The 15,600-nt window shown below is 55.0% G+C and overlaps 1 protein-coding gene across 1 annotated transcript in view; it reads left to right on the top strand.

Moving 5' to 3' along the window:
- The first annotated feature begins 4,927 nt into the window (after positions 1-4,927).
- Positions 4,928-15,600, top strand: part of LOC115082304 (homeobox protein GBX-1-like) — a 67,596-nt gene continuing 56,923 nt past the window's right edge. Inside the window, 1 exon segment of the mRNA XM_029586535.1 lies at positions 4,928-5,324. Within this exon segment, the coding sequence (XP_029442395.1) occupies positions 4,928-5,324 (397 nt within the window).

Here is a 15,600-nt window from a genome sequence, read left to right as displayed (position 1 = left end):
CTACCCCCGTCCCACCCAGAGATCCGGGGGGCAGCTGAGGTTCTGCCCCGCCCCACCCAGAGATCTGCCCCCTACCCCCGTCCCACCCAGAGATCCGGGGGGCAGCCGAGGCTCAGTCCCTCTACCCCCGCCCCACCCACAGATCTGCCCCCTACCCCCGTCCCACCCAGAGATCCGGGGGCAGCTGAGATTCTGCCCCTCTACCCCCGCCCCACCCACAGATCTGCCCCCTACCCCCGTCCCACCCAGAGATCCGGGGGCAGCTGAGATTCTGCCCCTCTACCCCCGCCCCACCCACAGATCTGCCCCCTACCCCCGTCCCACCCAGAGATCCGGGGGGCAGCCGAGGCTCAGCCCCTCTACCCCCGCCCCACCCACAGATCTGCCCCCTACCCCCGCCCCACCCAGAGATCCGGGGGCAGCTGAGGTTCTGCCCCTGCCCCACCCAGAGATCCGGGGGCAGCTGAGGTTCTGCCCCCGCCCCACCCACAGATCTGCCCCCTACCCCCGCCCCACCCAGAGATCCGGGGGCAGCTGAGGCTCTGCCCCTCTACCCCCGCCCCACCCACAGATCTGCCCCCTACCCCCGTCCCACCCAGAGATCCGGGGGTAGCTGAGGCTCTGCCCCCTACCCCCGCCCCACCCACAGATCTGCCCCCTACCCCCGTCCCACCCAGAGATCCGGGGGCAGCTGAGGCTCTGCCCCCTACCCCCGCCCCACCCACAGATCTGCCCCCTACCCCCGTCCCACCTAGAGATCCGCGGGCAGCTGAGGCTCTGCCCCCTACCCCCGCCCCACCCAGAGATCCGGGGGCAGATGAGGCTCTGCCCCCTACCCCCGCCCCACCCAGAGATCCGGGGGCAGCTGACGCTCTGCCCCTCTACCCCCGTCCCACCCAGAGATCCGGGGGCAGCTGAGGCTCTGCCCCCTACCCCCGCCCCACCCACAGATCTGCCCCCTACCCCCGTCCCACCTAGAGATCCGCGGGCAGCTGAGGCTCTGCCCCCTACCCCCGCCCCACCCAGAGATCCTGGGACAGCTGAGGCTCTGCCCCCTACCCCCGCCCCACCCAGAGATCCGGGGGCAGCTGACGCTCTGCCCCTCTACCCCCGTCCCACCCAGAGATCCGGGGGCAGCTGAGGCTCTGCCCCCTACCCCCGTCCCACCTAGAGATCCGCGGGCAGCTGAGGCTCTGCCCCCTACCCCCGCCCCACCCAGAGATCCGGGGGCAGCTGAGGCTCTGCCCCCTACCCCCGCCCCACCCAGAGATCCTGGGACAGCTGAGGCTCTGCCCCCTACCCTCGCCCCACCCAGAGATCCGGGGGCAGCTGAGGCTCTGCCCCTCTACCCCCGCCCTACCCACAGATCCGGGGGCAGCTGAGGCTCTGCCCTTCTACCCCCGCCCCACCCAGAGATCCGGGGGCAGCTGAGGCTCTGCCCCCCTACCCCCGTCCCAACCAGCGATCCTGGGGCTGCTGAGGATGTGTCTCCTACCCCCTTCCCATTTGCCCCTCCCAGCGATCCTGGGGCTGTTGAGGATGTGTCTCCTACCCCCTTCCCATTTGCCCCTCCCAGCGATCCTGGGGCTGTTGAGGATGTCTCTCTCCTACCCCCTTCCCATTTGCCCCTCCCAGCGATCCTGGGGCTGTTGAGGATGTCTCTCTCCTACCCCCTACCCCCTTCCCATTTACCCTTCCCAGCGATCCTGGGGCTGTTGAGGATGTCTCTCTCCTACCCCCTTCCCATTTACCCCTCCCAGCGATCCTGGGGCTGTTGAGGATGTCTCTCTCCTACCCCCTTCCCATTTGCCCCTCCCAGCGATCCTGGGGCTGTTGAGGATGTCTCTCTCCTACCCCCTTCCCATTTGCTCCTCCCAGCGATCCTGGGGCTGCTGAGGATGTGTCTCTCCTACCCCCTACCCCCTTCCCATTTACCCCTCCCAGCGATCCTGGGGCTGTTGAGGATGTCTCTCTCCTAACCCCTTCCCATTTGCCCCTCCCAGCGATCCTGGGGCTGTTGAGGATGTCTCTCTCCTACCCCCTTCCCATTTGCCCCTCCCAGCGATCCTGGGGCTGCTGAGGATGTCTCTCTCCTACCCCCTACCCCCTACCCCCTTCCCATTTACCCCTCCCAGCGATCCTGGGGCTGCTGAGGATGTCTCTCTCCTACCCCCTTCCCATTTACCCCTCCCAGCGATCCTGGGGCTGCTGAGGATGTCTCTCTCCTACCCCCTTCCCATTTACCCCTCCCAGCGATCCTGGGGCTGTTGAGGATGTGTCTCTCCTACCCCCTTCCCATTTACCCCTCCCAGCGATCCTGGGGCTGTTGAGGATGTGTCTCTCCTACCCCCTTCCCATTTGCCCCTCCCAGCGATCCTGGGGCTGTTGAGGATGTCTCTCTCCTTCCCCCTTCCCATTTACCCCTCCCAGCGATCCTGGGGCTGGTGAGGATGTCTCTCTCCTACCCCCTTCCCATTTACCCCTCCCAGCGATCCTGGGGCTGTTGAGGATGTCTCTCTCCTACCCCCTTCCCATTTACCCCTCCCAGCGATCCTGGGGCTGGTGAGGATGTCTCTCTCCTACCCCCTTCCCATTTACCCCTCCCAGCGATCCTGGGGCTGGTGAGGATGTCTCTCTCCTACCCCCCTTCCCATTTGCCCCCTCCCAGCGATCCTGGGGCTGGTGAGGATGTCTCTCTCCTACCCCCTTCCCATTTGCCCCTCCCAGCGATCCTGGGGCTGGTGAGGATGTCTCTCTCCTACCCCCTTCCCATTTACCCCTCCCAGCGATCCTGGGGCTGGTGAGGATGTCTCTCTCCTACCCCCTTCCCATTTGCCCCTCCCAGCGATCCTGGGGCTGGTGAGGATGTCTCTCTCCTACCCCCTTCCCATTTGCCCCTCCCAGCGATCCTGGGGCTGGTGAGGATGTCTCTTTCCTACCCCCTTCCCATTTGCCCCTCCCAGCGATCCTGGGGCTGGTGAGGATGTCTCTCTCCTACCCCCTTCCCATTTACCCCTCCCAGCGATCCTGGGGCTGGTGAGGATGTCTCTCTCCTACCCCCTTCCCATTTACCCCTCCCAGCGATCCTGGGGCTGGTGAGGATGTCTCTCTCCTACCCCCTTCCCATTTGCCCCTCCCAGCGATCCTGGGGCTGCTGAGGATGTCTCTCTCCTACCCCCTTCCCATTTACCCCTCCCAGCGATCCTGGGGCTGGTGAGGATGTGTCTCTCCTACCCCCTTCCCATTTGCCCCTCCCAGCGATCCTGGGGCTGGTGAGGATGTCTCTCCTCCCTCCTCCCCCCTTCCCATTTACCCCTCCCAGCGATCCTGGGGCTGGTGAGGATGTCTCTCTCCTACAGTCACACACTCCCCCCTTTCTCATTCTCAGTGATCCTGGGCTGGGAAATCCCTGAAAGGGCGAGGAATAAAGGGAGCAGGGAGTGCCCAGCCCCGGCCGCCAGCCTCCCACAAAAGTCCCTTCTTCTCTCCCCTCTCCCCAGCCTCCTAATTACCAATCATCAATCACAATTACTAATAGTTCATTAGAGCGGTGTGGTCGGAGGGGGCAGGGTGGAGCCTCCGGCGGGGGCACTTTCTCTCCCAGCCCAGAAGCGCAGGGGGGCTGGAGGGAGGCGTGCGGAGTAATTTGAGGATGATGGATGAGTCTGGCGAGTGACACCCCCTGCATCCCGAGCAGCGCGCAGACACTCTCGCTGCATCCAGCGCGGGCTGCGGACCCAGAACCGGGGCTGTCCCGGCATCGGACCCGGAACCGGGGCTGTCCCAGGATCAGACTCCACTAATCCGGACCCAGCACCGGGACTGTCCCGGCATCGGACCCCGCTGATCCGGACCTGGAACCGGGACTGTCCCAGGATCGGACCCCACTGATCCGGCACGGGACTGTCCCGGCATCGGACCCCGCTAATCCGGACCCAGAACCGGGGCTGTCCCAGGATCGGACCCCACTGATCCGGACCCGGCACGGGACTGTCCCAGCATCGGACCCCACTAATCCGGACCCAGCACGGGGCTGTCCCGGCATCGGACCCCGCTAATCCGGACCCAGAACCGGGACTGTCCCAGGATCGGACCCCACTAATCCGGACCCAGCACGGGGCTGTTCCGGCATTGGACCCAGCACCGGGACTGTCCCGGCATCGGACTCCACTAATCCGGACCCAGCCCGGGACTGTCCCGGCATCGGACCCAGAACCGGGACTGTCCCAGGATCGGACTTCACTAATCGTGACTCAGCACCAGGACTGTCCCGGCATTGGACCCAGACCTGGGACTGTCCCGGTATCGGACCCAGAACCGGGACTGTCCCAGGATCGGACTTCACTAATCGTGACTCAGCACCAGGACTGTCCCGGCATTGGACCCAGCCCGGGACTGTCCCGGCATCGGACCCAGAACCGGGACTGTCCCAGGATCGGACTTCACTAATCGTGACTCAGCACCAGGACTGTCCCGGTATCGGACCCCACTTAATCCGGACCCAGAACCGGAACTATTCCGGCATCGGACCCAGAACCGGGACTGTCCCAGGATCGGACTCCACTAATCCAGACCGAGCACGGAGGGACTGTCTCGGGTCATCAAGCACGGAACCGTCCCGGGATCAGATCCCACATATCTGCACAAGCTAAGGGCTGCCCGGGATCAGAGCCCGGAAATCCAGAGCAGGCACGGGACTGTCCAGGGTCGGCTCCGTGTGTCCAGATCCTTAAACCCTGCGGCTCCGGATCAAGCCGAGAATCGTCCCTGGATCGGACCCAGCAGATCCGAGTCAAGCACAGAACCGTCCCGGGATCGGATCGGTGTGAGTCAGGAGCCCCCAGCCCTGCGGCTCCGGCTCAGACCGAGGACTGTGCTGGAACCGGGACCCCCGGGCTCAGGCTGAGGAGCGATCCGGGCCGGCACCATGCAGAGACCCAGCGGCCCCGGCACCGCCTTCTCCATCGATTCCCTCATCGGGACCCCGCAGCCGCGCTCCGGCCACCTCCTCTACACCGGGTACCCCATGTTCATGCCTTACCGGCCGCTGGTGCTGCCACCGGGGCCCCTGCAGCCCGGGCTCCCGCCCCTCGCCCCCCTGGCCTCCTTCGCCGGCCGCCTCACCAACAGCTTCTGCGCCAGCCTCGGCCAGGGGGTGCCGTCCATGGTGGCCCTCACCACGGCCCTGCCCAGCTTCAGCGAGCCCCCCGACGGCTTCTACTCGCCCCCGGAGCCCAGCGGCCGCAGGGAGCCCGAGGAGTCCGGGGCCAGGGACAAAGGGCCGGAGCAGCTGCACTTCTCCGACAACTTTCCCACGCTGGCAGGTAAGAGGTCCCGGGGGGCCACTGTCCCCCCGCAGCCGTGAAGGCGCGCGGGGACTCCCACCTCCTCCACGGTGAGCAGCCAGACAGGGGATTAGACCTCATCCAGGGCGACTGAAAGCTTGCAGGCAGAAAGTGCGGAAAGTTAGTCCTCGGTAAAGCCCTGGGTGTCTGCGCGCGCGCGCCAGCCTTGCGCGTCTCAGGCAGGGTTAGCGCAGGTTTTATTAATGCATCCGCTCTCCTGGGTGTGGACTCGTGCTCAAGCCCTCATTCCTTTCGTGCTGGCGGGGATCGGACTCGGGGGACTGCTGACCGCTCTCCCACCGTCCTGGAAGGGCGCAGGCTTGGGGCTGGACGGGGTGGGAGGGAGGGGAAGTTCAGGAGAGGAGGAAGGAGAGTGGGAGAGGTCTGTGGAGGAAGAAGAGAGTACAGGGTGGGCAGGGTGAAGAGGTGGGGAGAGGGTGCTGGAAGGGAGGGGAGGGGGGTGGACGGTGGAGAGAAGAGAAAGCGAAGGAATCCGGACCAGGGCTGAGTGTGCTGAGCTCCAGATCTCAAATATATTCCTCTGAAATGTCAAGAGGTCTCCCTTAGTCTTGTACATAATGTCGGGGAGTGGATGCACAGAACAAACCGCTTGTGTACACTTGGTGCAGAGCAGTAATACTTCTATCTAGAGAGACTGGGCATGTTCACTGTGCACACACAGAGAGAAACTGAACTTGTGTGCTATGCACACAGAGACTTTACATGTATTCTGTGCACACACAGAGACTGGACATGTGTTACTGAGTGCACGCAGAAAGAGACTGGACATGTGTGCTGTGCACATACAGAAAGACACTAGGCACATGTGCTGTGCACATAGGGAGAGAGTCTGGGCATGTGTTACTGTGCACACACGGAGAGACTGAGCATGTGTGCTATGTACACAGAGAGAGAGAGAGACTATACATGTGTACCCTGCACAGAGAGAGAAATATTCGGCATGTGTTACTGTGCGGGGAGAGAGAGAGAGAGAGAGACTGTGCATGTGTACTGTGCACACACGGAGAGACTGAGCATGTGTGCTATGTACACAGAGAGAGAGAGACTATACATGTGTACCCTGCACAGAGAGAGAAATATTGGGTATGTGTTACTGTGCGGAGAGAGAGAGAGAGAGAGACTGGGCATGTGTGCTGTGTACACAGAGAGAGACAGAAAGACAATACATGTGTACTGTGCACCCACAGAGAGTCTAGGCATGTGTTACTGTGCACAGAGAGAGAGAGAGAGAGAGAGAGAGACTGGGCATGTGAGTTATGCATACACACACAGAGAGACTGTACATGTGTACTGTGCACAGAGAGAGAGACTGGGCATGTGTGCTGTCTACAGAGAAAGAGAGACAATACATGTGTACTGTGCACACAAAGAGAGACTGTGCATGTGTACTGTGCACACAGAGAGACTGGGCATGCGTGCTATGTACACAAAGAGAAAGACTGGGCATGTGTGCTGTGCACACACAGAAACTGTACATGTATGCTGTGAACAGAGAGAGAGAGACTGGGCATGTCATACTGTGCACAGAGAGAGAGAGAGAATAGGTATGTGTGTTGCGCACACATGGAGAGACTGTACATGTGTACTGTGCACAGACAGAGAGAGAGAGAGAGAGAGAGAATAGGCATCTGTGTTGTGCACACACGGAGAGACTGTACATGTCTACTGTGCACAGAGAGAGAGAATAGGCATCTGTGTTGTGGACACACGGAGAGACTTACATGTCTACTGTGCACAGAGAGAGAGAGAGAGAATAGGCATGTGTGTTGTGCACACCCGGAGAGACTGTACTTGTGTACTGTGCGTGGAGAGAGAGAGAGAGAATAGGCATATGTGTTGTGCACACATGGAGAGACTGTACTTGTGTACTGTGCACAGAGAGAGAGAGAGAGAGAATAGGCATGTGTGTTGTGCACAAGGGAGAGACTGTACTTGTGTACTGTGCACAGAGAGAGAGAGAACAGGCATCTGTGTTGTGCACACACAGAGAGACTGTACTTGTGTACTGTGTACAGAGAGAGAGAGAGAGATTGGGCATGTGTGTTGTGCACACAGGGAGAGACTGTACTTATGTACTGTGCACAGAGAGAGAGAGAGAGATTAGGCATGTGTGTTGTGCACACAGGGAGAGACTGTACTTATGTACTGTGCACAGAGAGAGAGAGAGAGAGAACAGGCATCTGTGTTGTGCACACATAGAGAGACTGTACTTGTGTACTGTGTACAGAGAGAGAGAGAGATTAGGCATGTGTGTTGTGCACACAGGGAGAGACTGTACTTGTGTACTGTGCACAGAGAGAGAGAGAGAGAGAACAGGCATCTGTGTTGTGCACACACAGAGAGACTGTACTTGTGTACTGTGTAGAGAGAGAGAGAGAGAGAGAGAATAGACATGTGTGTTGTGCACACATGGAGCGACTGTACTTGAGTACTGTGCACAGAGAGAGAGAGAATAGACGTGTGTTGTGGACACACGGAGCGACTGTACATGTCTTACTGTGCACAGAGAGAGAGAGAATAGGCATGTGTGTTGTGCGCACATGGAGAGACTGTACCTGTGTACTCTGCACAGAGAGAGAGAGAGGGAATAGGCATCTGTGTTGTGCACACACAGAGAGACTGTACTTGTGTACTGTGTACAGAGAGAGAGAGAGAGAGAGAATAGGCATCTGTGTTGTGCACACACAGAGAGACTGTACTTGTGTACTGTGTACAGAGAGAGAGAGAGAGAGAATAGGCATCTGTGTTGTGCACAGACAGACTGTACTTGTGTACTGTGTACAGAGAGAGAGAATAGGCATCTGTGTTGTGCACAGACAGAGAGACTGTACTTGTGTACTGTGTACAGAGAGAGAGAATAGGCATCTGTGTTGTGCACACACAGAGAGACTGTAGTTGTGTAGTGTGCACAGAGAGAGATAGGACAACCCTACCATTCCATAGGTTAGGGATGAGAAGCTCTGAACCAGGGGTTCCCAAACCTGTCCTGGAGGGCCACCAGCCAGTCGGGTTTTTGGAATATCCTCAATGAATATGCATGAGAGAACATTTATTTATTTATTATTTATTTATTTAGATTTTTTTTATATACCGGCATTCGAGACAGCAGTCACATCATGCTGGTTCACATAAAACAGGGGTGCAAAGTAAACATAACAATAACAAAGTGCTGAAAAGGCAGTTACATATAACAAGGTGATAAGAACTTGGCTTAGAGGAAGAGAAAGGACAGGTTATTAATTTACACAAGTAAACGATAGGAGATAAGGTCGACCATAGTGTAGATGGAGATTAGGGGTGGCTTGGAGGTGTTAGATCAATTGGCGTCCGGGAAAGCTTGTATGAATATCCAGGTCTTTAGTCTTTTTTTGAAGGTTGAGATGCATGATTCTGTTCTGAGATTTGAGGGGATGGAGTTCCATAACGGTGGGATGGCTGTAGTGAAAGCTCGGTCTCTTAGTGTGCTGTGTCTGGTAGATTTGGACGGTGGTACCTGTAGCGATCCCTTGTATGCATCTCTTGTCGGTCTTGACGAATTGTGTAGTCGGAGAGGGATCTGTAGGTCAATGGGAGCCAGTTGGTGGATGTTTTTGTATGTGGTGAGAATGGCCTTGTATATTATTCTAAAGTGTATCGGTAGCCAATGGAGGCTCTTTAGAATAGGGGTTATGTGGTCCCTTCTCCTGGTATTTGTCAGAATTCGTGCAGCTGCATTATGTTATGGAGGCAGTGCATTTGCATGCACTGCCTCCATAACATGTATATTTTCTCTCATGCATATTCATTGAGGATATCCCAAAAACCCGACTGGCTGGTGGCCCTCCAGGACAGGTTTGGGGACCACTGCTTGAGTCCGACCAATATTTGGGCATTGCCTACAAATGCATGACACATTCCAAAGTCCTGTTCTGGCAAATGAGAGATGGAGTTTCCAGCCCATCCTGGATAAGGTAACCTGCTTTCCAGGTCAGGCCACTCGATTGACCTCCCAAAACTGTCAGGTGATACCTTTCTGTTGGAGAAAGTTAAATCATTTCTGATTTCCTCAGGTCGGAGCACAGGAACATCGCTGGGGGGAGGGGGCTCTTACGATGATAAGATGACACCAGGCAGTAGGATTATTTCTGATAGGGAGATAAAGAACCCAATGGGGGGGGGGGGGGGTGTCCGTTTTGTCGGAACCAGACCATTGCATCAATGGACCTTACGATCAGAATACTGAAAGGTAAATTGGAACATCTGAAGCTCAAAATGCTCGAACGCTTCACAACTTAAAAAGGATTTGTCAGAGACTTGAGTTTTTCCGACTCCCCCAGCACAAGTAATGCTGCCCCCCTGCCCCCCTTCTCAGCCCCAGAGGGAACGTTTCCTTCTGCTCATTCTGCTGGGGGTCTGAGGATCCGCTTTCCTTTCGGTCCATCCTAAGCCACCCGTCCACGCCTAACCAGGACCGGAGAGCAGGTCAGCCAGCGAGCGAGATCCAATCCTCAGAAAGTAATTTATTTTTTTTCCCCAGTTTCTGGGAGAATAGGTTTGTTCTGGCAGGGTGTTTTGGGGTTTTTTTTGCCTTTTTGTCTTCCCGCTGTGCATTTCTGTGTTTCCATTCCCCCCATCTCTTTCCCTGCTGAATGCATGGACGGAGGGTGAGGGAGTGGGTGCACGGGAGGCCACTGACCCAGAGGCGATGACCTGGACCTGGAGGGGGGAAACCTGTTATGGGAGCAGTACCGGGTGCTGTGGTAGGGAGAGCTTGGGTGGGCACAGCAGTTCCTGTCCCTCCCCCCACTCACACACACAAGGTTCCCAGAGGCTGAGATGAGGATGCGGGCGAGGGGATGGGATAAACCTGAAGGGTGCGGAAGGCAGGTGAGGGCAAGCCGGAGAGGGAGAAGTGGTAATCACGGGATGCGAGGGGGGGGGGGGGGGGAGATACCCATCCCAGGGAGCTGCCAGCATCCTGCCCGGAGAGCATTATCCATGCGACGGCGAGAGAACCATCGTCTCCCAGCAAATTTCCGCTCACGTAGGCACCGCGCACTCTGCTTTCGGGAGAAGACTTAGGGCAGGATGCAGCGCTTTGTCCCGACATCGGGGAAAGGTTTAGCTGGGAATAAGCAGCTCTGTGACGAGGGGAGATGCCCCCACCTAAACCGGACAGTGAGAGAGGCTTGCGCTGACCAATGCAAGGACGTCTCGGTTTTACTGATAGCAACAGAGCGAACGACAACCCGTGAAGCCCACAATGGTTCGTCCAGTCTGCCCAGCAAGGGGCTCGAGGGTTGTAACTGTTGCCCCTTGCAGGTGCCCTGAGGGTAAAGGGGGCCTCACCCCAGCAGGCAGTGGCCAGACCCATCCCTCCCAGCTGCAGTGCACAGGGGATTGGACCCCCCCCGGCTGTAGAGGTGACTGCCCCTGCCCCTACCGCTGTCACGTGAGTGCATTTGATCAAACTTCGCTGAAATAACATAAGCGGCCGGATAAGCAGACCGTGTGTTACCTGCCAGATGTGCCCAGACGGAGTCCTTCAGCGATGCACCGCTGGCTGCTTGCAACGGCCGTCCCCGTCCCCCCCATGGAAAGCTCCCATCAGTTACCCCCCGGTCTTCATGTCCATCCTCTGTGTGTCTATCACATGAAACCTTCCTGCCCCTGCCAGTTCCCCGCTCTGCACTGGCCCCGTGGTCCCCTGCACTGCTGCAGGAAGTTAACGAGGCAGGTTCTGGGTTTTCAGGCGCCCGTCTCTGGGCTGCCACCTGCCCTTAGGGCATCGCTTTCGATGCTGAACAATCTGCTTTTACAGATATATGTTCCCCCCTGCAGACTTTTCACTTGTACAATTTCTGCACAGTCAGGGTCCATCGCTAACGGTTTACTGAGACCGGTTACATTTCAGCACTTACCTTCCTGATATTTCTACTGCAACAGCATTCTCTGCTTCAATTGGGGGAACTGGATTCAGACAACCATCACCAGCCCCGACTTTTACAGCCTGGGGTAGCGATGCACCACACGTAAGGGGAAAACGCGCAGGACGGCTTCTTACGGCCAAGACCGTGAGCGAAGCGCGTCAAGCAGCACTGTCTGAATTTTCAAGAAAGCTCCTCACCCCGTATGAAATGTTGCTAGCGGTATGGTTTGTTTTGTTAATGAGGTATCATAAGGCTTGGGGATAACTGCAGGGAGCGGCAGTCGCTGTCTTTAAGAGACACATAGGGGTAACCTGCACGGAGCGGCAGTCGCTGTCTTTAAGAGACACATAGGGGGTAACCTGCACGGAGCGGCAGTCGCTGTCTTTAAGAGACACATGGGGGTAACCTGCAAGGAGCGGCAGTCGCTGTCTTTAAGAGACACATAGGGGGTAACCTGCAAGGAGCGGCAGTCGCTGTCTTTAAGAGACACATAGGGGATAATTGCAGGGAGCGGCAGTTGCTGTCTGTAAGAGACACATAGGGGTAACCTGCACGGAGCGGCAGTCGCTGTCTTTAAGAGACACATAGGGGGTAACCTGCACGGAGCGGCAGTCGCTGTCTTTAAGAGACACATAGGGGGTAACCTGCACGGAGCGGCAGTCGCTGTCTTTAAGAGACACATAGGGGGTAACCTGCACGGAGCGGCAGTCGCTGTCTGTAAGAGACACATAGGGGTAACCTGCATGGAGCGGCAGTCGCTGTCTGTAAGAGACACATAGGGGTAACCTGCACGGAGCGGCAGTCGCTGTCTGTAAGAGACATATAGGGGGTAACCTGCACGGAGCGGCAGTTGCTGTTTTTTAGAGACACATAGGGATAACCTGCACAGAGCGGCAGTCGCTGTCTTTAAGAGACACATAGGGGTAACCTGCACAGATCGGCAGTCGCTGTCTGTAAGAGACACATAGGGGGTAACCTGCCCGGAGCGGCAGTCGCTGTCTTTAAGAGACACATAGGAGTAACCTGCACGGAGCGGCAGTTACTACCATAAGAAGCTTGCTGGGCAGATTTGGACAGACCATTTGGTCTTTTCTGCCATCATTACTAACGTCACTAGAAATGTATTAGTACGCGGCAGCCGGAGAACGATTGCTCCGGCACGGGGACTGATGTACAGCCCTAAGCCAGCTTCGGTTTCTTGCCTCAGCCTGCACACACAGAATATGGATTTTTCCCAATCTTGACCGGCTGGCACCTTTTAAACAGAGATCCAGCCCGTTAGCTTTGCTGAAAATTTTTCATAAACTTTGTTATTTTTTTTCTGCTTTGTAGTGTTTTGAAAATTTACCCAGCATTTACAAAATAATTTCATGAAACACAGGAACAATTTAGCAATTTTCAGATTGATATGGGATTTGCAATGTTTGCTCTTCACTGAGCGGGACACCCAAAGGATCTGCAGGAAGCTGCGACGTCAAACATCCATTTCATAGGGGAAGTATCCCTACCCTATGATTTTATTCCCTCACCTTTCCTCCCGGTTTGCTATGTCCTATTAAACATCTCTGTGGTAAAGCAGAAGCCTTTTTATTTATTTAACTCTTTTCTATACCGACATTCATGACAAGTAACATATCACATTGGTTTGCATGGAACAATGGGTGATAACTGTAAAACAAACCATTTAACAAGAAGCAAAAGTTACATTAAAACGAGGAGAGAAGAACGTGGGGGGCTGAGGTAGCCGGAAAACATAGGATAGAAGAGGTATATAAAAAAAACTAACTGGCAGTGGATGTCAAGCTGCTTGAGTAGCTGGGATGACTAGGTGGCATCTCGTAGGTTTCTGAAGGTTATGGGAAGGCTTGAAAGACCAGAGGTGTTTAAAATCATGAGAGGTCTAGAACGGGTAGATGTGAATCGGTTATTTACTCTTTCGGATAGTAGAAAGACTAGGGGGCACTCCATGAAGTTAGCATGGGGCACATTTAAAACTAATCGGAGAAAGTTCTTTTTTACTCAACGCACAATTAAACTCTGGAATTTGTTGCCAGAGGATGTGGTCAGTGCAGTTAGTGCAGCTGTGTTTAAAAAAGGATTGGATAAGTTCTTGGAGGAGAAGTCCATTACCTGCTATTAAGTACACTTAGAGAATAGCCACTGCCATTAGCAATGGTTACATGGAATAGACTTAGTTTTTGGGTACTTGCCAGGTTCTTATGGCCTGGATTGGCCACTGTTGGAATCAGGATGCTGGGCTTGATGGACCCTTGGTCTGACCCAGCATGGCAATTACTTATGTTCTTATGTAGGTCTTGAGTTTTTTCCGAAATGTTACGAGGCAGGGTTCCAGTCTGAGGTCCGGGGGCATGGCATTCCAAATGGCAGGTCCCGCTGTAGAGAATGCCCACTCTTTAGTGGCCATATGAAGTGTGGCTTTCGTTGAGGGGACTTGCGGGGTTCCCTTGTAAGCTTCTCTGGGTCTTGTGGAGGTGTGAAGTTTGAGAGGGGTCTGAAGGTCGAGCTGTAGCTGTTTGTGGATGGTTTTATGGATTATGGTGAGGGACTTGTGTAGAATTCTGTAGTTAATTGGAAGCTGGTGAAGGTTCTGGAGGATGGGAGTGATATGAGCTACGCGGCTGGAGTTGGTCAGGATTCTGGCTGCCGCGTTCTGGAGCATCTGTAGTGGTCTGGTGGTGGAGGTTGGGAGACCAAGGAGAAGAGCGTTGCAGTAGCCTATCTTGGCAAAGAGCGTGGTTTGGAGGACCGTTCTGAAGTCATGGAAGTGGCGGAGGGGTTTGAGCCTTTTCAGAACTTGTAGTTTATAAAAACAGTCTTTGGTTGTGGTGTTAATGGATTTCTTTAGGTTCAGGCGGTGGTCGAAGATTACTCCGAGGTCTCTTACATGCGTGATCAGGGGGTAGGGTGGGTCGGAGTGGTCGGAGGAGATGGAGGAGTTTGGCCTTGGTAGCATTAAGGACCAGATTCAGACTGGTGAGTAGGCGGTTGATGGATTGGAGGCAATTTTCCCAGAATATGAGTGTTTTTGAGGGGGATTCTGTGATCGGGATCAGAATCTGTACGTCGTCCGCGTAGAGATAATATATTAATTTTAGGTCTGTTAGCAACTGGCATAGGGGAAGGAGGTAAATATTGAAGAGGGTAGGTAACAGTGAGGAGCCTTGGGGTTCGCCTAATGATGAATTGGTGCTGGGAGATTCTTTATTGTTGATTTTGACCTTGAATCGTCTGTTGCTGAGAAAGGATTCGAACCATCTGTGAACTGTTCCTAAAAGGCCGATGTCTGAGAGGTGGTTTAGAAGGATAGAGTGGTTCACAGTATCAAAAGCAGCAGAGATGTCTAGAAGAACTAGAAAGGAATGATTGTCCTTTATCAAGGCCCATGATGATGTGATCAGTGAGGGAGATGAGTAGGGTTTCCGTGCTGAAGGATTTACGGAATTGGGATGGGTAGAGCATTTTGTGTATTGACCAGTTTTTCTGTGAGTTTAGCGATAAAAGGGAGATTAGAAATAGGGTGGAAATTGGAGAGATCTCTTGTATCTAGGTTGGGTTTCTTTAGCAGGGGTTTGAGGGACGCAGTTTTCAGCCTGTCTGGGTAGATTCCTTGAGATAAGGAGCAGTTTATGATGTTGGCCAAAGGTCTGGATATGGTGTCAGGAAGGAGTAGCAGTAGTTTTGTAGGAATGTGGTCTGATGGGTGACTGGATGGTCTAAGTTTCTTAAGTAGGGACTCAACCTCCAGGGAGGAAGTGAGATCGAAGATGTCAAGGATGGTTCCAGTGTGAGGAGTGGTGTTAGGAGTTAGGGGAGGGGAAGTTGTAATGGTGGGGAGGAGTGCTAGTGTGTTTGAGATTTTTTTTTGAAAGAAGAGTGCGAGCTCATTGGCCTTGATTTGTGCTTGCTTGTCTGGGATAACCGGGGTGGAGGTTTTGGTGAGTTGGGAAACGTAGGAAAACAAGGCCCTGGCATCGAATTGGAGGTCGTGAATTCTGTTCGAGTAGAAATCTTTTTTTGTATGAAGGGTGGCGCACCTGTAAAGGTGGAGAGTGTTTTTTTAATCAGACAGTGTAGTAGTGCAAGGGGTCTTGCGCCATTTGCCTTCCTTATGTCTGAGGTCATGCTTCAATTGCTTAAGTTCAGGTGAGAACTATTGTTGTTTTTTCTTTAGCGTCGAGTTGATTATTTTGACCGCTGAGGGGCATAGTTTATTAGCTATTGCCTCCATGATATTGTGCCAGGATAGAAGGGCTGAGTTAGGGTTGGTTACGTCCAAATTAGAGACTTCTTTGGAAAGGTATTCC

The sequence above is a fragment of the Rhinatrema bivittatum genome, unplaced genomic scaffold (genome assembly GCF_901001135.1).
Source record: "Rhinatrema bivittatum unplaced genomic scaffold, aRhiBiv1.1, whole genome shotgun sequence".
Lineage (NCBI taxonomy): Eukaryota > Metazoa > Chordata > Amphibia > Gymnophiona > Rhinatrematidae > Rhinatrema > Rhinatrema bivittatum.
Note: the sequence above shows the minus strand (reverse complement) of the source record. Positions and strands in the feature narration are given on the sequence as shown.